Genomic DNA, 20,051 nt, shown 5'->3' with positions numbered 1-20,051 from the left:
CTTAGAGCCGACGAAACAGCCCACCGTTAACTTCTTCGATGTCACCTTCATAAGTGGGGGGCATCGCCGTTCCCAGCAGTCTGTCTGGCAAGCCTTCGACATCGTCCACTCGCAGCGCACCAGAAGCCAACATGAGCCGTGCTTGAACCGCCTTCGTCTCGCATGAACAGCACATCATCGTCCCATGTGCGACGCCGGCATGAACCAACGCAGTCGACGTGCAACCCCGCTACCTTATGGACCAGCATGCGGCGAAATTGTGGCTTGGTCCCAAGCGATGACATGGAGTGCCCGACCCGACAGCCCCTTCCCCCCCCCCCCCCCCTGAAGTGTCTACCGCCCTCAACTGTGAACAGACTGCCCTCGCGGCCGACACTACCGCCTCCGCGCCGAGGAGGAGGCGACGGGGGACGACTCGCGGCGGCTCTTGGTCTTGCGTCGCTTCCTCCGCCTGTCGGACTCGGAGGACTTGGCCTTCTTCTTCTTGCGCTTGCGCCGGCGCCGCTCCTCCTCCGAGCTGTCGGAGCTCTCGGACGAGTCTGCGGCGAGCGCCGGCCGGGTCACACGCAGGTCACGCCAGACGTCGGGTGCGACGCAAGTCACCCGAGGGTCACGCTAGACGCCGGGTGAGACCCAGGTCACAAGGTCACACCAGACGCCGGGTGAGACGCAGGTCACACGAAGGTCACGCCAGACGCCGGGCGAGACCCAAATCACACGAAGGTCACACCAGGCGCCGGGTGAGACGCAGGTCTTGTCACACACGGGTCACCACGCGTCAGGCGCAACAAACCAAGCCACGTTCGCCATACCACACTCGAGACCAGCCAGACAGACCGGGCACAGCTCGCGTCGGACACATTGGGGCGAGATAAGCCTAGTGAGACGCGGCTAACGACGACCCGGCCACCAATATGGCGAGTTGATTCAAGCGCACGAGCCGATGGCGACGAAAGAAAAGTCGGACAGGGACACCGTCGAGCATGTGGGACGGTGACCACGCCGGAAACAGAGTGCACATTAGACGACGACCTTGTCGGTTATGTCCGTGCAGCCCCGCGACACAGGCCGGAGCCGGCGTGCCCACGTGCCTAAGAGCCACCGTCTCTGGAGCCTCCACTGCCCGCCGAACTCTGCCCGACTCATGCCTGGCGGGCGCCTGCCACTGTGTTCTCGACGGACACCGCCGTCAGAGAGGTCTCCCAGCCACCCTCTGGGGCGGACAGGAAGGGTAAGAGGAGGGGCAGCTCCTGGCAGCAGGAGTGCGCCACTGTGTTCTCGACGGACACCGCCGTCAGAGAGGTCTCCCAGCCACCCTCTGGGGCGGACAGGAAGGGTAAGAGGAGGGGCAGCTCCTGGCAGCAGGAGTGCGCCACTGTGTTCTCGACGGACACCGCCGTCAGAGATCTCCCAGCCACCCTCTGGGGCGGACAGGAAGGGTAAGAGAGGGGCAGCTCCTGGGCAGGAGTGCGCCACTGTGTTCTCGACGGACACCGCCGTCAGAGAGATCTCCCAGCCACCCTCTGGGGCGGACAGGAAGGGTAAGAGGGAAGGGCAGCTCCTGGCAGCCGGAGGAGTGGCGCCACTGTGTTCTCGACGGACAACCGCCGTTCAGAGAGGTCTCCCAGCCACCCTCTGGGGCGGGAAAGGAAGGGTTAAGAGGCGGGGACAGCTCCTAAGGCAGCAGGAGTGCGCCACTCGTGTCTCTTGATGGACATACGCCGTCAGAGAGGTCTCCCAGGACCAGTCTTGGGGCGAACAGGAGGGGCTAAGGGGGAGGCAGAACTCCTGGGTTCGCTGACCGCTGCCACTGTTTCTCTGGCTTCGCCAACGATCACGGCCCCGACTCGGTGCTTCCACTCGTCCCGCAGCTGACGGCGGCTGCAGCGCTCACCTGAGCCGGACCTACGCCTAGACAGCACCCACCTGAGCTGGAGCTGCTGTCGGAGGAGCTGGAGCTGCTGCTCTCGCTGCTCTCGCTGGACGACTTGCCGTCCTTGACGATCGGAGCCACCACCGCTGTCGGCTTCGGCTGCGACTTCAGGTGCTCGCGCAGATCGTCACTGCGGGTCAGCGAGGGTCAGCCGGGTCAGCCGGGGTCAGTCGGACAGACCAATGGGACGACTGATAAGGCGCGGCGGCACTTCGTTGACACGCATATCACAACACCGGCATTTGCGAAAGTCTATAGTTTTGACAGAAGTTAGAGCCGATTAGGAACGACATGCTGTGTTTTCCGCAAATAAAACATACACACCAGGCGATGCATGAAGTGGAGGCACAACTAACTAGGTCCCTTCTGTCAAGCATTCCAAGCGTTGGCTTCAGTATGATCACGGCGAAAGAACAGTTCTCAGGCCGACTCAAATGCTCCGCTATTTGTGTAGCGACGGCAGCTCGACGAATACCGATACCACCACGGTGGTACCAGATCCAGGCGATTCAGAATGCGCCGCCGGCCGCCACCAGTGATGTCCAGTAACAAAAGTCATTAGCGCCGATCGAATACCAAGCCGACCGACGTCACTGGGCTGGATGAGCGACCCGACAGGCCGTGCTCGCCGTGTCGCATCCAGCTCCGACTCACGTTAGGCCGCCCAAGCCGATGGACGTGAAGAAGTTGATGGAGAAGCGCGTGTTCTTGGGGTCGTCTCGGGGGAAGATGCCCTCGAACGCATCGGCCAAAGTCCTGGAACAAGCGCGGACAATGTGGGCATATGAGCCACGATGATCAATATCTGTGCTTACGCAATCGCTACTGCGAGCATCCCATGCACTTACTGTCACCCATTCTCGTTCATCGTCCTGATGCGGATAACGAAAATCACACGAAGAAAACAGAAAAAAGTAGGACCAGCCTCATTTCCTATGACACATGTGAAAAACATACCTATGGCACAAAGTGCGTGTTCCCACAACATTGAAGCACCACTGTGCATGCATTCGGCCAGCCTCCATCCCTATTAATCACAATAATCCACCACTGCCATGAGACTAACGAAGCCATCGTCATCCCTCACCCATCATCATTATCAGCGGTCCAGACCAGAGCCATTCCGCATTCTTACCCGTCGTTGATACGATCGTTCAGCTTAGGGAGGCCCATTCTTAGCCGTCCTTGATACGATCGTTCAGCTTAGGGAGGCCCATTCTTACCCGTCCCTGATACGATCGTTCAGCTTAGGGAGGCCCATTCTTACCCGTCTTTGATACGATCGTTCAGCTTGGGGAGGCCCATGTACTCGGAGAGCTCCTGGAACAAGATCTTGATGAAGATCCTGCTGGAGCTGGTGGTTTCCTCCTCGTTGAGCCGGATGTGGGAGAGCACGCCCCACGAGATGGCGTCCGTGTACAGAAGGTGTGCGAACAGCTTGGCCACGTTCCGCAGCTTGCTGGCTTCAAGTCGGTGCACCGTGTCGTACGTGTCCCGCAGGATCTGCTCGAACGGGTCCTGGTACTTGCGGTTGATGTTGCAGAACCGCTGCCAAGGGAGGCAGATTTAGCTTCGCTGGCGATCACGGACTTTAGAGATTCACACTAAATACCTAGCTTCGGCATCGGTAGACCGCGACATTTTATACTGACTTTCACGAGCTGGCAGGGGAATATTCTTAAGACTAAAAGGCGAGCTAATCGTTGAAAGAAAACGCTTCTGGTGTCAGCACGCCTACGGAAGTTTGCGTCCCACGTCTAGTGTAAGATCCCTGTTCCTTGTAAAACCGAGTCTTACATCGGTTAAGTTATCGGGTTCGACGGGACCAGACAGGCTCTGATATCATGGCAGATATACGAGACGGCGTCTGCAATACTTAAGGTTTACTTGGGTTGACAGTTGGACAATGGTCACTGAATTGTGTCCTAACATGCGCATTTGAATGGAACTAATGACTGTTGATGAAACCACGGTTATCAAAGCAGCTTTTACAAACAAAAGGTTTCATGCCTATTTCTAGTAAACAAATTCGACACAAAATATCGCTTTTGTATATCCCCGCGCGAGCCTGCATTAACCAATTGTCAACCGTTTCTTTACAACATTCTAGGTGTTTACCTTGCTTAAGATGATCGATTACGCTTCGAATCACCGCTGTCATCACCACTATCACCACTTACGCTACACACGATCGCACTGGTTGACCGATAGGACCAGTGAAACATCCCCCCGGGCGATGGATTCGTCATTTCTTACCCCGGTCTCCCCATGGAAATATGACGCGACGCCAGTCACGCACGGAGCCGTCAGCAGACGGTGATTGAAACAACAGTCACAACTCCGGACAGGCGCAGCACCGCCTTCATGTCAATCCTGGTACATTATGTACACTGATCTTCACCGGGGATGTTCATACCAAGGGCACCTTGTCGTGGTGCCCGTAAACCCAAATAACTACTCACTTAATACCGCACTCAAGACCGCTTCCTCCCATTTTGTTCCCAACGACTGAATACCACTTCCTTACATCTCGTTCCCAGTACGCCGTCATCTCCCGCCTGGCTATACCGCTATTCGCTGATTAACCAGTCTCCTTACCGACCTATGTATAGTACTAACCTGTCTCCGATCGCGACACTCCCCCACCCGTACCTCACCCACGCCTCCAGCAGCCCTACCTGCGCCAGCAGGCCGAAGAACTTCTCGTACGTGCGCTCCTGCGCGCAGCAGTCCAGCACCATGTGGCACAGCTCCACCTCCTGGCCCGGCTTCAGGTTCAGCTTGAGCAGCTTGTGCGCCGTCTCCTCGAAGTCCAGGCTGGACTTAATGGTGAGGTAGATGGTGCGGCGCAGCGCCAGCATGTTCGTCTCGGTGTTGTCGATGATGGGCGCCGTGTCATCTGCGAACGACGTCGGCAACTTACGGCGGTGGGCAGGGAAGGCATGCGTGGCTTGCTATAGAGCTGTTGAGTACTATTTGAAGGGATCTCGCTTTCTTTCAAAGTGCAAAAGCCGAAACCCGCGTACGTGCAATGAGACGCATACCACATGTTAGCGGGCCAGCGCATGGTTTTATACACACGTGCAAGTTCATGACACGCCATTGGCCGGTGACTTCGTTGGCCACATACCAATGCAACATGCTCTCACGTAACAGAAGTTTTCCAACCCCATTTCAAGTTTGGAGCACATACACCGCGGATTGAAACGCTTCCGAGTACATCCGATTCGCAGTGCCCGGAAACCTGAGTAACGACACAAATCACTGACCGAACAGGAGAAGGGGGGGGGGGGGGGGCGGCAGTGTAGGGGCACCACCGTGCGTCTGGGAAACCAGAGGTACGGGGTTCGATTCCCGCGGTGCCCGCCCTTCCCGCCAGGGTGAGAGGCAGGTGACGCCATATAGCCTCATCAGCTGAGTGCGTCGTAAAGTCCCAATGACACACACGACCGAATGGGGGGGGGGGGGGAGGGGGGAAATATGGGATGAGGATAGCTGTGGGAGTTCTCACCCTGCTCCTGATCGCTGTCGGCGTCCTCGTCATCCTCGTCGTCCGAGCCGCTGCCATCCTCCGAGCCGTCCGACTCGCCAAGCACCTGGGCTTTGATGGTGGCGTACTTCTCCTCGTTGGCCTCGTACTCTGTGTCCAACTGGAACACGTCTGCAGGGGGGGGGGGGCGTCACCGGTCAGCCGTCGGGGAGGGGGGGGGGGGGCGCTAATGATGCACCGGGAGATGGGGGGAGGGGGGGGGGAGTGGAGAAGAGCGGCGACCCTGTCAGCTGCCGGGCTGTTCAATGGCGAGGGAGATAACATCAGGGATGAGGCGGCCGGTGGCTATTCCGTGCTGCGGTGGGTCAGAGCAGCTGCTGTTCACACCACAAGGTCTAGTATCCGAGTGCGTGGGAGTGTACAGCCCGTCAGCGGTCTTAATCGATACTGTGAATTGGAGGTGACCGAAATTGAATACACCTCGCTATGTTGGGAGTGCAAAGGTGAAGCCAAAGGGGGCGCATGGGCACTGGCAGCAATGCCACATAACTGCACACCTCACAATTTGTGTAGTCGAGCTAGCGTATTACAGAGTACAAATTTCGATCCACACACAGTTTCCTCTGTACGGATGGCTAAATGCTGTAGCTGATAAACCAAGCTAGCCAAAAGCGTATCCTCTGTACACCCTTCATCGTCATTCCCAACCTGATCCGGTAACTTTCACCTGTACTTTCACATCCCTTCCCTTGCATTCGACCCTGTTCCCTGACCACTGTGTGAATTTTGACAGCTTAGTTCATGGCCTGTCACGATGTGCAGACAGGCAAGCAAAAGACAACTACAAACTGTTCGGCATCAGCCGCTGACAGAGGCAAGGCTCAGCTGACACCGGCAGCACTCGCCGCTCGGCGGCGGCGGTGCACCTTGCCGACGGTGAGACGCCACTCACTGAGGATGTCCTGGGCGTTGGTGACCTCGTCCAGCGTCACGAGATGCGTGAACTGGTCCTCCTCCTCCACCAGGTCCAGCTCGTCCAGCAAGCCCGGGTGCGCCTTGAAGTTGTCCTTGCGCACGGCGAACAGCACCTCGATCATGTACTGCACGCGCTTGTCGAGCTGCGCCTCGTGCAGAATGTGGCGCAGCCGCTCGAAGATGGCGTTGATGCCGCGCGGCGACAGCTCGGTCAGCTTCTGGCCGACCTCTTGCAGGAAGGAGATGGCCACTTCTACCGAGTCGTCCGTCGGCGTCTCCAGCATCAACGTCAGCATCTCTAGTGACAGCACCTCGTGCGCCTGACGACATGCAGACGTCAGCGGCGGAGGCTCCCAGAGCGGGGGAGGCGCCAGACCGGAGAGGAAGGGGTGTCAACTGGAGCCCTTCCCCCGCGATCATGTATCAGCGTAGCGGTGTGGACCGGTCGGTGGTGTGCTTCATCTGGGGCGCGGTAATTAATCAACAAGTGATGCATTTCGTCACGAGTTGACACCATCGTTGACCGCGTTTGAGTACAGGGGTATACGTCCGCCAGTCGACAACAAGCGAGCATGCCATCGCAGACAACTGGACATTCGAGCACAGCGTAGACCGCTTCAAAACGACGTTCATATCAAAGCTGCAGCGCAACAATGGCACAGACAACGCGGGAACAGACAACCAGAAAACAAGCAACACGTAACCCCTCCCAACGCAATGCGCGCCTTGGGAGACGGTCCCAACACTGGAGCTTCAGGTCATGTTGCGCCCGGCGGGCCAAACGGTCGTCCACGCGCCAGGGGCGACACTCACCACTTGCTGGTTGATAAGGTGGGCGATGAAGCGGGTGGCCGACATGCAGAGTGTCTTGTCGTTGCGCTTGAAGCCGCGCTTGAACTGCAGGATGAGCCGGTGCAGGAGCAGCTCGCCGATCTGCGGGAACTGAGGCGCCACAGGACGTCAGCGGGTCCGGGACCGGCGGCGGCGCAGCACCAGGCGGCCGCCACCCGACTCGTCACGGCCGGACAACGCTCCTCATCTCCCGCCAGCGGGACAAGCGACTGACCGCGTCCAACCGTGCTCGATGAGGATAACGCGTTTGGTTCGACCAGTAGTCGTGCGCAGGTGATTTGAGGTGACATGTGGCCATGTCCCTTGGCGCTATGCGGGCTGGTTTTCGCAGCATGGTGTGAGCGAGTTGGCTATGACAAAGCAGCCTCTGTCCACTGTGCTGAGTGAGACACCATGACACCGGACACCAAGGTAGTGGACGAACACTCCAGTCAAATATCCTGATCGCAAACGTGAGGCGAAACAGACGCAAACACACCACCCAGCACCACTCACTCCCTCTCCGCCCAGCACCCGCGCCCGTCTGCCTCATCGCTGCTACAGTGGCAGCCCCGAAGGTGCACCTTGGAGTTGATGATGGCCACGAAGGCGGCGTACACGTGCGTGAAGGTGGGCGAGGCCGTCTGCGCCTGCTGCACGGAGCGGCACAACAGGCCGCGGCCACGCACGATGTTCTCGGCGAACAGCTCACGCACGATGATGCTGATGTTGGAGACGTTCACCTTGTTGATGAGGCCGTTCAGCGACTTCTTGAGCGCCTCCCAGGCCAGTCGCTGGAACGCGGCGCTGCAGGAGAAGGAGCGGGTACACACGTGTCCGGGTCTGAGACGCTGTTCTGATTGGCCAGGGTCTAACGTCCACGTCAACGTTGGCGAATGTCACAAATTTTATGACTTCGCAGGTTAAAGCGTTTCAATGGTTAAAGCCTTCCAGTAAAGTGGACGCAGAAAAGGGAGATATTACAGTATAGGGTAAGGCTAAAGATACTGACAGTTTTCCTCAGAATCCGTGAATGACGTCTTGCAGCCTAGCTGACGTGCTACAGAACCAGCACCACATTATCTAACTCCACATAGAGTACAAAAACAAGAGCCTCACGAACCACGAGCGCAAAACTCCACGTTACATTAGCAAGAGTGACGCGCGCATGTGCTCGGCAAAACGAGTCCGGCGATGGTCCCCACACCTGCTCTTGTCAGTGATCTGCGCCTGCATCATCCGCAGCTTAGCCGGCGGGATGTACGCGCCGCCCGTCCTCGTCGCCAGCAGATCCTCCGGCTTCGGCGGCGGCGGCGGAGGCGGCGGTGGCGGCGAGGCGTCCCCCCTGGCCCGTTTCGGGCTGGCCACGTCGCGCGCGGGCGGCGAGCGTCGGCGCGGCGGCGGCGGCGGCGGCGGCGGGGATTCATCCCGCCAGTAGCGCGAGCCGACCCGCTCCGCACGCGGCCGCCCGCCGCCCTCGTCCGGCGCCCCGGCGCGACGACGGTCGGCCCGGCTCCCCTGACGGCTGTCGGCCGCCGGCCGCCGCTCCTCCCGAGCGTCGCGGCCCCGGGTCTCCTCCGGCGGCGGCCGCTCGCCGGTGGCCGCGCCGCCGGCTCCGCCCGACTCCGAGTCGTCAGACACCTCGCCCGACTCGCTGGCCTCGCGATGCGGCCGCTTCGCCGCCGCCTCGTCGCCGCTTCCCGAAGCGGCGTGCGCAAGCTTCATCGCAGCCTCTTCCGACTCTTTCCTCTCGTCCTCCGAGGACTCCGACGACTGAGAACATGACAGTGCATTTAGGACGTCACGTCTGACTAACAAAGTTGCAGGTGCTATTAAAAACGAATTAATTCACATCGGGTAGAGGTATCATACGACCGTCCGATAACACAACACCGAGACCCTCTGGCAGTCGCAGTACCTCGATCCATACGCGAGGCAGCTGCGAACGTGGTGGGCTCGAAGTAAGAGGGGCCCGAAGGGGAACCAAGAAGCCTGACCCATACCAACATTGAATACCATCGGATTGCAGCCAACTCAATTACATCAACAACCATGGCAACGAACAGCCCAAGGGGAGGTCGCCGTCCCCGGCCATCCAGTTCCAACTCACCTACTCAACCCATAAATCATGCCTAAACATCACTGAACAGTTCCTAGAATTTAGCTTACATGTTGGGTAATAACCAATGCAACCACGTCAGTGTGACGAGACTGGCCCTGCGCTGGGTGTAGAAAAGCCACTAGAAGGCTGTACAGAAGTAGCTTACTATAAATGGTACATAAAAGATCGGTAACACACAAGCTGTTCACACAAGGGCCAAATACCGAGGATGCAGGAACGTGAACCATGCTGCTGCCCCACAGCATGTATTACAAAGACGTTTTAAAGATTGTTGAGCATACTTGTCACATTGAATTCGTGAAATCCATCTGTTTTTGGATTAGATGCTATCTTCCCACCTCAATGAGTGAATCTAACCACCACAAAACACACACTCAACTTGCACGCGAACCAATACCTAACAACCAAACAGAAAACACAATACGTGCGTCTTTCAATTCCCAACGTCATCACTGACCTTGCCCGAAGCGCACGTTTTCTCAGCGGCGGCTTGCTGTTCAGGACTCTTCTCCTCCGCATCTGAGTCGCTGTCCGAATCGTCTTCCCCGCTAGCAGCCTCCGTCGGGGCTTCATCTCTGCCCGGCACTGACCGGTCGGCTTCCCCTTGGCGCGTCCTCTCAGCCGAGCCCCGGTCCGCCTCGCTCCCGCCCTCCTCACTGTCGCTCTTGTCTCGGTCGGCCCGGCTCTTATCCCTGTCAGCTCCGCTCCTGTCCCGGTCGGCTCCGTCCCCGTCTTTGTCAGCTCTACTCCTGTCCCGGTCGGCTCCATCCCCGTCTTTGCCAGCTCTGCTCCTGTCCCGCTCGGCTACGTCCCTATCCCCGCCCGCTTTGCTCTTGTCTCGGTCAGTCCGACTACTGCCCCGGTCGGCTGTGCTCTTGTCTTGGTCGGCGTCGCTCCCGTTTCGGTCAGCTTTGGCTCTGTCCCCACCGGATTTTCTCTTCTCCCGGTCGGCCCCACTCCTGTCCCGGTCGGAACGGCTTCTGTCCCGATCGTCCCGAATCCTATCCCGGTCCGTTCGGCTCCTGTCCCGGTCACGTTCGCTCCTGTCCCGGTCACGTTCGCTCCTGTCCCGGTCATGTCCACTCCTGTCCCGGTCATACCTGCTCCTGTCCCGGTCATGTCCACCCCTGTCCCGTCCGTGCCAGCTCCTGTCGCGATCATGTCCGCCCCTGTCCCGGTCGTGTCCACTCCTGTCCCGGTCGTGTCCGCTCCTGTCTCGATCCCGCCCGCTCCTGCCCTCTACGTCGCCGCGCCGGCGGCGGCTCGACCCCTGCTCGGGAGAGCGTCGCGGCTCGTCCCGCCGCTCGTCTCGCCCGACGTCGCCTCCACCCCGCACCTGCCGGCTGCGACCCTCCGGACGCCGTCGGTCCCCGTCGCCGCCCAGGCTGCCGCTCCGACCGCCGGCCAGGTCGCGCCCCGTGTTCTCCGGTCTATCGCCGCCGCGCCCGCCGTCGCCGCTCTGGCGCGCGGCGCCGGAATCGTCCGAACTGCTGCTGCTGCTGTCGCTTTGTCTCTTGCTCGGCTGGGAGGTTCGGCTGGGTTTTATTTTGTTGTCCTTCCTGTTAGACTGTGCGTCTTCTAAATTACTGCTGCTGTCTCGAGCTTTGTCACGCTTTTTTTGTTTAGTCCGCTTTCGACTCGCACTTCTGTCCGCAGCTTGTGCCTCTTCGGAATCGCTGCTTTGATCCTGCTTTTTGCTGCGACGTTGGTCTTTACTTTTCTTCTTTCTTTTGTCAATCTTGCTTTTGCTTCCCGCGCTTTCTGAATCACTACTTGTGTCTCGACTTTTCTTTTGATGCCTGTCTTTGCCGTGATCTTTGTTCTCGCCTTTTTTGTGCTTGTCTGCATCGTCAGAATAACTGCTTTCGTCGTGTTTACGCCTATGGTGTTTCTTTTTGTGGCGTTTGCTTTTCTCTGCGTCAGTCGAGCTTTCTGAGTCATCGGAATCAGTGTCATGACGTTGATCTTTAGTCGAAACTTGGCCCTTGTTACCTTTCCTAACTGTGGCCTTTTCTGAACCCGATGAATCATCCGAATCACTGGAATCATCTCGCTTTTTGTCCCGTTTTCCAACACTGGGCCTGTCTTTCTTGTGCCCCTCGTCCGAATCACTGCTCGCACTTCGCTTCCGCTCCCGAGCTTTCCTCTTCCCTTCGCCGGCGCGTCGGTCCCGGCTGTGCCGCTCGTCCGAGTCGGTGCTGCCGCCCCGCCTGCCGGGCCGTGGCCGAACCCGGTCCCCGCTGGCGCGCCTGTCCCTGCCGCGCGCCCCGCCGGAGCCGCCTCTGTTGTCCCGCCGGCCGTCGCGAACCGAGACGGGACGGCGCCCGTCCCTGCCCGAGCGCCGGTCTCGGCCCTCTGGCTCGTCGGAGTCGCTCTTTTGGCCGCGCTTCCAGTGCCAGTTGGTGTTGCGCTCGGGACTGGCGCTGCGGCGGCCAGACCTGTCCCGGCTGCGGCCGGACCTGTCCCTGCTGCGGCCGGACCTGTCCCTGCTGCGGTCGGCGGCCGGCCGCCTCCTGCTCTGTTGGTCGGAGTCCTCGCTGCGACGGCGATCTCGCCTCGCATCGCGGCTCGATGGCATGGCTACTGGAGATCTGCAACACAGCCAAACAATCTGGCATGTTGAAGGCTGCCTTCTTGTTGAATTTTGCACAGATATTGGCATATGATAGCACACAATATTTATCTTCTACCTCCACCCTTTTATTATGCTTTTACCTTTACTCACCTATCTCACTTTCACCTTCATCCCCCTATCTCAGTTTTTATTGAACTTTTATGGATGGAGAGAGGCCAGACATACACAATTCTGAAACCACTATATTCAGTTCCTGAATAGCTCATCCAGGCATTCTATTCTCATCATGCATACAAGCTATACCAATTACATCAGCCTGTGAAATGACCTCAGAATTCATGAGCCAACACACTTTGTGAGCAAATGGCACTTCTCCTGCATTGTTAAGTCTGCAAATCACAGTACTTGAACTGCTTGATATATACCCCACCTAGCTCCAAAGACATCCACCCACTGTGCTGCCTAACTTCATAACAATGTGCTGAATCTGACACATGTATGTAATAAATATGATTAGGTATAGCTTAAGCTGAATTTTCAAATATGATGAGGTTTAGCTTAGGGTGAATTTTCAAAGTATTTCTGAGTTTATCATAGTCTGCACACATTCCAATTTCCTAAAAACAATGGTTTTCAATATGCTGCAAGCTAAGGCACCATGCTTTAACACTGGCCATACAGCTTGAGTCCATGCCTGCAGTGAGAAGTTAACCTCAATGCCCACACTGTTGTACCATGAAGTATTTTTCAGTTTGTTCAGTTCCAATTGTTGGTACCTAATCATGTCCTAGACCAAGTCTAAGCAGCAACGTGGCATTTCCTACGGAACTTTGCTGAACCTTTCAATGGTGCACTAAGAACAGAAATTGTTAGCTCATTTCATAAAGCTAAAACACAACATACTTTCGTCACCAACAGCAAGAAGTGGTGGAATTTCAGACGACACACTGACGAAGCCCACCAACAACAGGGTTACTGAGTCCACATCGCTTCCATGCATAACACAGCAGTCAGTCAGCACCAACACTAAGACGGCAATGAAATGAGTCTTAATCCAAGATACCTTGGCGGACCGCTTCGTTTCTGTGGGACCAGGTGACGGCAGTACGGACGATTCACAATGCGGCAACGACGTTCCAACCACGGCAGGCACCAGTGGTCCAGTTTTGTGTGGAACAAAACGCCATATGTGCTCAGAATATTATATTCTTTTATGATTTTTTTTGAGTTTATAAAATATTAAAGTACATAATAGTCTTTTTTTCGCAAAAAAAGATATTTAATTGTTTAATTTGTTATTGTATATGGCATATAGGCCATGAAAAGCTCATCTTTAGATTTACACACTAGGTTCATCACAGTCAATATTGTGGTAGACGGTCGTCCAATAATGACGCATTGAAGACCAATTGACCACCTGAACCGTAATGTTGGCTCCGCTGGCTGCTAGCGGTGTGGGATAGTTGAGATGCATTTTGTGAATATTGAACCAGCTGAAGTTTCACGAAGTAACGAAAACGAATAGATACAAATAATTTCGTTTGCCACGCGTGGCCAGTAGCTATGGTGCTTGTCTTATGTGTGGCGCGAATTACAGCCGGGTAACTACTTTCGGTAATTCAATGTCAATTCAACATAATATATTCCAGTAAACTTGCCGACTGACGGAATTAGTGTTAGAAACGATGGTTGTTTACTTCATTCTCAAAAGCCCGGACGTCTAATGTCGGTGGGGTCAGGGAACTTGTCTCTCTTGCCCCCTGTTAGATCATGAAATAATATTTCAGTCCTAAACAATACTATGTTATGGCTCTGCCTAGTAATTCAAAATGCATTGACCAGAGACACTTGCCTAACAGCACAGATATGTCACATTGCTGTAAGATGGAACTAAGACCTCTCAGCAATATCCTACGCAAACAAATTGGTTAGAAATGTCCTGTTATAGTCATCATTCAGCTGGTGCTGTTTCATGAGTGTGTATGAATGCCAAAAGATCGCTGTTTAAATATCTTCCACTAGTGATGGTGTGATTTAATAACAGCAATGTGGGTGGTGACAGCAATAGCACTCAACCAACACAGTAGGGCCATAGTAGGTTCCAAGGTGCATGCTAATACTATACCCTGGCTAAAATGGGATAGGAGACATTTAGCTATACAAATCTGTCCATTATGGAGGAATGTTAGGAGAGATTGCCAAAAACTTTGCATTGCCTTCATATTTATAAAGATCCAATACACTGATAAATTGTCACAATCTCTGTCATTCATCACAGTTCATTTCACCTTGGGTGCCATGATTACTTGCTTTGGGGTGGTGCACCTATCACTGTATACTATCTTCATTTTTTCATAGCTCTGCAGTATTGCAAAGGTAGTGTATATTTACTTGCATTGGCATTTAAAGCAGCTCTGATAACTGGCAGTCTGGGTGCCAAAATGGTAATGAACAACATACTATGGTGAGAGAACAGCACAAGCATGGAAAGTACTTAGGATGTGCTTAATAAATAGGATAAAATTTATGAAACACTGATAGCAGTACTTCTTTATGCTGCAGATCACAAGGCAGCACAATTTATGACTACAGCAATATAAGCCTGCATAAAGTGCTGCTGACTGCCCATATTGGGCTGGACCACTGAAGCTAAAATATTTGTTATTATGATATGATGTTGGAACAAGTTTGGTCAGTGACTTCAAAGGCAAATAGGCTGGGAGATGTTGCACATTTGAGACCAATGTAGTTGGTGGGCTGGTGTCATTCCATAAAGGGAGGATACCCTCCCCCACTGCTCCTTTGAGCTGTCCTGCCCAGCCATTTGTAAGGTGACACTCATTTTCTCATGTTCTCCCATATTTATTCTCCCATTCTCATCAGAGAATAGATATGCAGGATATGCTTGTGTGCCTGGCACACTGTGCCATGTGGTTGTTAACAGCCTTTTTGCTGTTGCTTGTTCTGTCATGGGAGAATAAATATGCAAAATATGATTGTGTGCCACATGGTCATTAACAGCCTTCTTGCCATTCCAGGCTTGTCATCTGTGAGCTGTGGCATAGGATCTTGATGCCTGTGGATTGATTGGGGTGCTGTCAGGATGTGTTCATACTCGTCACTAAGTCGATGCCTGAGGTCGTTTTCAAGCTGACGATCTGCAGGCGGTCAGGCGCCCATCACATTTTCAACAACAGCACATCAGCTGCTGCTCCCGGTATCCTCGTCGTCTCGTATGTGGCGTAGGTAAGTTTCAGCCTTTTCTCATGGCACTGTTTTACAGATGTTTCCCATAGTATGTGAATTAAAAGAAGTCAGACTTACACACATGGTTTTACTTCACTTCCTGTCAGCTACTGTCAAATTTAGATGTTTTTCTTTGGCAGTGCAGGTATGGCAAAGCATTAGGCACGCACTGGTATATGCCCATATTTGAATCCCATCGTGATTCTCCCGATTCAGTAAGTTCAACACTAGCATCCCAGGTGCAATGAAACACTTTTGGGTAGGTGTTGAACCTGTTACACGTGCAGGGCATATGTGTTCTGTACTTGGATGTGCTCGATATATTGCTGGGCTGACAAGGGCAAGCTGCACAGACCTCTTAATTATGCTGCCAACTTCATGTCAGGTATGCCTGGATTGTGAAACAGATCTGTCCAACTGACATGGGGCTGCTTCCAAGTATTTCATCTTGCTGTGGCAAATTGTCACAGCAGGTTGTCAGCAAACATCGATTTCACATTTGTTGTGCCACTTTCAGTTGAGCATGCAGTCATAATCATGGCAAAGTTTTTGTTGGTATCAGTGTTTGACCTCTAGACATTGCAACGCAGGTATGAAACTGACGTTTGCAGGCTGGTGTACACATCGACATGCAGGAGAGATTTGATGGAGTTTTTTGACGACGAGAAGAATTGGGGCGCGGACGAGGTCCGAGTCGGACGGGCGTGGAAGGCGGAGGAGCTGAGGCTGAAGAGTAACCAGGACCTGCACAAACTGTGGTGCGTCGTGGGTTTCACGACTGGGGTCCGCGACATCGTGCACGTTTTCAAAGTAAAGTTAATCGTCCTCTTTGTTCAAATGGACTTGGGTCGAAAGCCTGTGGCTTTTGACTGGAATGGAGCGGCTCAAGAGCCTTTTCTGAGCATGCTCTGTTGGTTGTGTACTAGCGCTTTACACAGGTCATCCGAATGTGAAATCATTCTGCCCCAAACTGTTGGCAAATAACAGACAATGGGGATGTTTGCTATGCCATGCAAAACCTTGGATGACTGTCCTCAGTAAATGTTTTCGTTCTTGTCGGATAAATGCACTTCAGTAAAAATCGAACCCACGTCGTGATGTCAACATTGTCATGTGACATCGGCGCCGATTTTCGCGTGCGTGGAATTGCATGGCAAACATCACAAGCTCGTAGATGTCAACAGCAAGCCTCAGTTCGGGCATGCCACGCGGCGACACGCCTCCATTACATGACGTTTTTCGCTTGCCGCGAGATGGCGCTGATACGCTAGGGTCTACACCGTTGTGACAGTGGGCGGTAATCCGACATGACAGACTTGACGGTCCCTGCACCGACCGCCATCAAGGTCGGTGCAGGTCTTGACGCCGTCATTCAACCGTAAGAGTAACAGAAGTATAAGTCCCCCGAAATTTCGCATTTGTGAGCGTCAAGCCTGTTCTTGCCGCTTGTTATCAGTTGGCAATCCCGCCAAGCTCTCGGTCGATTGCATTGCCTAAGATTTCACCACGTACCCGCTGCGATTTTAAGAGACAAAGTTTGACCAAAAAAGGACAAGGACCGATTCTTTCCGTAGACAGCAGCGCAATCTTTTGACCTGGCTTACATAGATGGTACCATTGCGTCAGGCTGAAGTTCTTCCCACTGCTGGGATCGGCGCGGCTCTGCGCTGTGCCATTCGGATGAAACCGCTGGCACGTGGCCAATGGGCGAGACCCATATTGTGATGTCAGAGCATGCTTTGGTGACCTCTGGCAGTTGATCGCGCTGACGTACAGTTCTGATACCAAATGCGTGACGTTGTTAAAATATATCACATGATGGTGAAATATGGTTCGCAGCGATGGACATATGTATAGTTGTATGTAACCATTGTGTACTGAGTAACCATTTTTAGGTCTTTTTAACCGCGAGGTATGTCTCTTTCAGGTACGTGCTGCTGAAGGAGCGGAACATGCTGCTGACAGCAGAGCACTTCTACGAAAAGACGGAGAAGGAGCTGTTTCCTAACCCGGAACGTATCGATAAGGTGTGAATGGAACTGTATGTTAGAAACAGAGACAGTACGTATGTGCTGCATGTTTGGGATGTTTTATTCTTTATTCACCTCCACAAGACATTTTTAGAATTTACTTGCAGTGTGATGCACCCACAAGGGGGTAAGCAGGCCTTCGCCCCTTGTTCTGTCACGGTTCAGGTTATTATCTTTCAGTGGCTCTTAGTAGTGACATATTCCGGTAAACGCCACGGAACGCGGGAGCGGCATGCACTGCCGCTTCGTGACGCGTGAAGCGTGTCGCCAGGTGAACGAGAGCATGCAGAACCTGGAGCTGGTGGTGAAGGAGCGCAACAAGGCCTACTGGCAGCTGGAGGTGTCGGAGGCCGAGGATGGCTGCCGCCCGGTGCGCCACGAGAGGAACCAGTTCGGTACGTGACGGGCACGCTCTGGCCATCGCCGCGTGGTCGGAAGGGCCGCGAGACGGACGGACAGTGTGGACGAAATATCGCTTCACGTGGTCGCGGTAGCCGGCGCTGCCGCTCGTGGCCCACCTCGCTTGTCTGAATGAACACCGACCACAGCGCGGACGCAATGGCCAGTCAAAACGACGCCTTCGTGGGATCTTCGCGTGCGTTGTCCGGGCGCTCCCGCTCAGCTCACGTCGCGCCGCGCCCCGCGGCAGGTATCCTGACGGACCGGCCGCTGGAGGAGCATGTGGAGCCGGAGACGGAGGAGAACCGGGTGCGGCCGGCGCGGCCATACGTCAACCGCGACGTGGCTAACTTCCTGAAGCTGCGGCGCGAGGCGGAGCGCACCGAGGCCAACAGGCAGGCCAGGTGCGTGGGAGTTAGAATGTCGTCACTGATGGTGATGCCCTTCTCTCCCCTAGGGTGCATTGGATGGGCCCTCTGGTAGCGGTGGCAATCCGAAGGCCTTAGCCTTTGACCTTTTCAGTAAAGGGTCTTGGGGAAAGGTGCTGGACTCGTAATCCAGCGGCACTGGGTACGAGTCCCAGAGTGGGCGCATTGTTTGACCCGACTGAAATGGAAAGGCCAGCTGGCAGCTGGCCAACGAAGTTCAACCCAGACCAGAGGCGGCCGTGTCGTAGCATTGTGCGGCACGTAAAACCCTCCGCATTCCTGTCTGGCGAAAGGGCAGAGACAAAATTAGCTGTTGAACTGGACGGCACGCTTGGGTGGTGGGTTCGGGGTACAGGCATCAAGCTATGCTTAGCAGGTACTCTGAATCCGAAGTCACCCATACAAACCATTCGGGATAAATTTATAAAAAAGAATAAAAAAGAGGAGCTGAGGTCCTGCCCCAAGCAGCCGAATTATGGTGCAACCCGAAGAAGTGGGAGGATTCCGTTTGCTGATTCAGGGTTTAGCCGGAGAGGCCGGGGACGGGGTCCGGTCCTCCCCCGCCTTTTACCGAAAAGGCATCTCCTCCAGTCTCGGACCTGACACCTGTGCTGGGTTCGGAAGAGGGCGGCTCACCGAGCTAGGGACGGCACCACTCTTGGTGCTTTAGACCACCATAGACCGTAGCCAACCACCATAGACCGCAGCGAATCATATTGACAAACAGCATGACAGGGCCCAGCAGTTACCACTCACGAGTCCCGGTGGGGTCTCGAGAAGCCGCGTGCGCGCCGTTGGAGCCGCGCGGGGCGGTGTCCCGACAGCCGGTGGCGACCTCACGAGTGACACTCGCTGCCGGCAGGCGTCAGCACCGGCACGTCATCGGCCTGCTGAAGAGGTTCCCAGACCTGGACGACGACCTGCTGCGCGAGAAGTACCCGGACGTCGACCTGGACAAGGTCCGGCGCGACAAGCGGCTGCGCGGCAACTGTGAGAACAGCGCGTGAGGCGGCGGCGGCGGCCGGACGCGAAGGTGCCCTCCGCGAAAAGACACGCGTTCATGTGGTGAGATGAGGTTCTGAAGAGGAGCCGAGTGAGTGCCGGGTGCGGATGCGGATGTCAGGCATTGTTGCGTGCTTCACCACTGGAATACAACGAGTGCGGTTCGACGCCTTGTGTAGGCTCCCTGGTGGACGCTCATTGTTGGGGCGCTGGTCGGGGCCTGATCCCGTCTGTACTTCCGACGGGGCGGAGGCAGATGAATGCGTGACGTCATCTCTGCAGTATCTGAGTAAAGCGACGCCAGACCCCGTCCGGGTCAGCGGCGACTCAAGTGTGCGAGCGGCCCGGGAAGTTGTCACCCGAGCTCAGCACGGAATAGCTTTAGAGGAGTGCGAGTATGCCCCGCTCACAGACAGCCCTACTCATGCGGCTGCAACGGTATCGTTTGGGGTGCGGGTCACTGGCCGACGCGTGAAATCCCTTCACACACTTACGTGACATCGCCACCATCACCTTGGACACGAGGTGCGAATTAATTAGGTGTTCGCCATGTCACTACTGCCAACTAGTTGCACGTACATTTTTGCACCGCTTGGGGTGTAGAGCGGAAGTGGCTCGGCCAGAAGTCACGGCAGACACACGGTCCGAACCACACCTTGATCAGGGTGTTAACATGCTGCACCGGCTGCCGCGCCCCTGACAGGTGCGTTGCCCATTCCAACGGTGAGCCGACGCTGTGACGTCTCACGGTTTGTGAAAACAACTTATAGCTATACCATTGCTCAATAATTCTTCGTTGCTTTGTTTTCTGCTACGTTGCGTGACTGAAGATTGCATAGGAACCGTCATCTGCTTTGCTGACCGCGTTGGTCAGTGATCTGCCCGCCCGGCAGCACTGTACGGAACTGACCTGCCCAGTCAGGTCAACGCCTGTGCGATCCGCTCGCCCCCGGTCCTCGGTCATGGTCTTTCCTGCAAGTCTATGTCCAATAAGTCTATTTCGGTAGCGCCTGAAATGTA

General features: G+C 55.2%; 2 protein-coding genes across 5 annotated transcripts; one reads left to right on the top strand and one right to left on the bottom strand.

Moving 5' to 3' along the window:
* Positions 1 to 346: 346 nt before the first annotated feature.
* Positions 347 to 12,097, bottom strand: LOC119105342 (pre-mRNA-splicing factor CWC22 homolog). The gene is made up of 12 exons (XM_037228811.1): positions 12,086 to 12,097; positions 8,854 to 9,002; positions 8,437 to 8,589; positions 7,814 to 8,036; positions 7,212 to 7,340; positions 6,376 to 6,718; positions 5,445 to 5,594; positions 4,612 to 4,832; positions 3,201 to 3,481; positions 2,588 to 2,689; positions 1,927 to 2,063; positions 347 to 539 (listed from the first exon to the last, which is right to left on the bottom strand). The coding sequence occupies exons 1-12, from the start codon at positions 12,095 to 12,097 to the stop codon at positions 376 to 378; spliced, it is 2,064 nt and encodes a 687-aa protein (XP_037084706.1). The 3' UTR covers positions 347 to 375.
* Positions 12,098 to 13,359: 1,262 nt separating this feature from the next.
* On the top strand, positions 13,360 to 19,198 carry mRpL47 (mitochondrial ribosomal protein L47). 4 transcript variants are annotated; one of them, XM_037229330.1, is made up of 7 exons: positions 13,360 to 13,403; positions 14,965 to 15,172; positions 15,784 to 15,930; positions 17,100 to 17,199; positions 17,474 to 17,597; positions 17,852 to 18,005; positions 18,892 to 19,198. In XM_037229330.1, exons 2-7 carry the CDS (start codon positions 15,162 to 15,164, stop codon positions 19,034 to 19,036), a joined length of 681 nt encoding a protein of 226 aa, XP_037085225.1. In that variant the 5' UTR covers positions 13,360 to 13,403; positions 14,965 to 15,161; the 3' UTR covers positions 19,037 to 19,198. The 4 variants fall into 4 exon arrangements, with proteins under 4 accessions (XP_037085225.1, XP_037085222.1, XP_037085223.1 ...); XM_037229327.1 differs by having other exon boundaries at positions 13,362 to 13,527; XM_037229328.1 differs by having other exon boundaries at positions 13,362 to 13,540.
* Positions 19,199 to 20,051: the final 853 nt, after the last annotated feature.

The sequence above is a fragment of the Pollicipes pollicipes genome, unplaced genomic scaffold, assembly GCF_011947565.3.
Source record: "Pollicipes pollicipes isolate AB1234 unplaced genomic scaffold, Ppol_2.1 Scaffold_6138;HRSCAF=7277_pilon_pilon_pilon, whole genome shotgun sequence".
In the NCBI taxonomy this organism is placed as follows: Eukaryota; Metazoa; Arthropoda; class Thecostraca; order Pollicipedomorpha; family Pollicipedidae; genus Pollicipes; species Pollicipes pollicipes.
Note: the sequence above shows the minus strand (reverse complement) of the source record. Positions and strands in the feature narration are given on the sequence as shown.

What these genes read in the sequence shown, in the direction of transcription:
- LOC119105342 (XM_037228811.1), bottom strand. An exon ending in ACCTTATCAACCAGCAAGTG is followed by an intron (nt 6,719 to 7,211) that starts GTGAGTGTCGCC and finishes GCATGTCGTCAG; the next exon opens with GCGCACGAGGTGCTGTCACT. An exon ending in CAACGCCCAGGACATCCTCA is followed by an intron (nt 5,595 to 6,375) that starts GTGAGTGGCGTC and finishes CCCCCCCTGCAG; the next exon opens with ACGTGTTCCAGTTGGACACA.
- mRpL47 (XM_037229330.1), top strand. An exon ending in ACCCGGAACGTATCGATAAG is followed by an intron (nt 17,200 to 17,473) that starts GTGTGAATGGAA and finishes GCGTGTCGCCAG; the next exon opens with GTGAACGAGAGCATGCAGAA. An exon ending in CCACGAGAGGAACCAGTTCG is followed by an intron (nt 17,598 to 17,851) that starts GTACGTGACGGG and finishes GCCCCGCGGCAG; the next exon opens with GTATCCTGACGGACCGGCCG.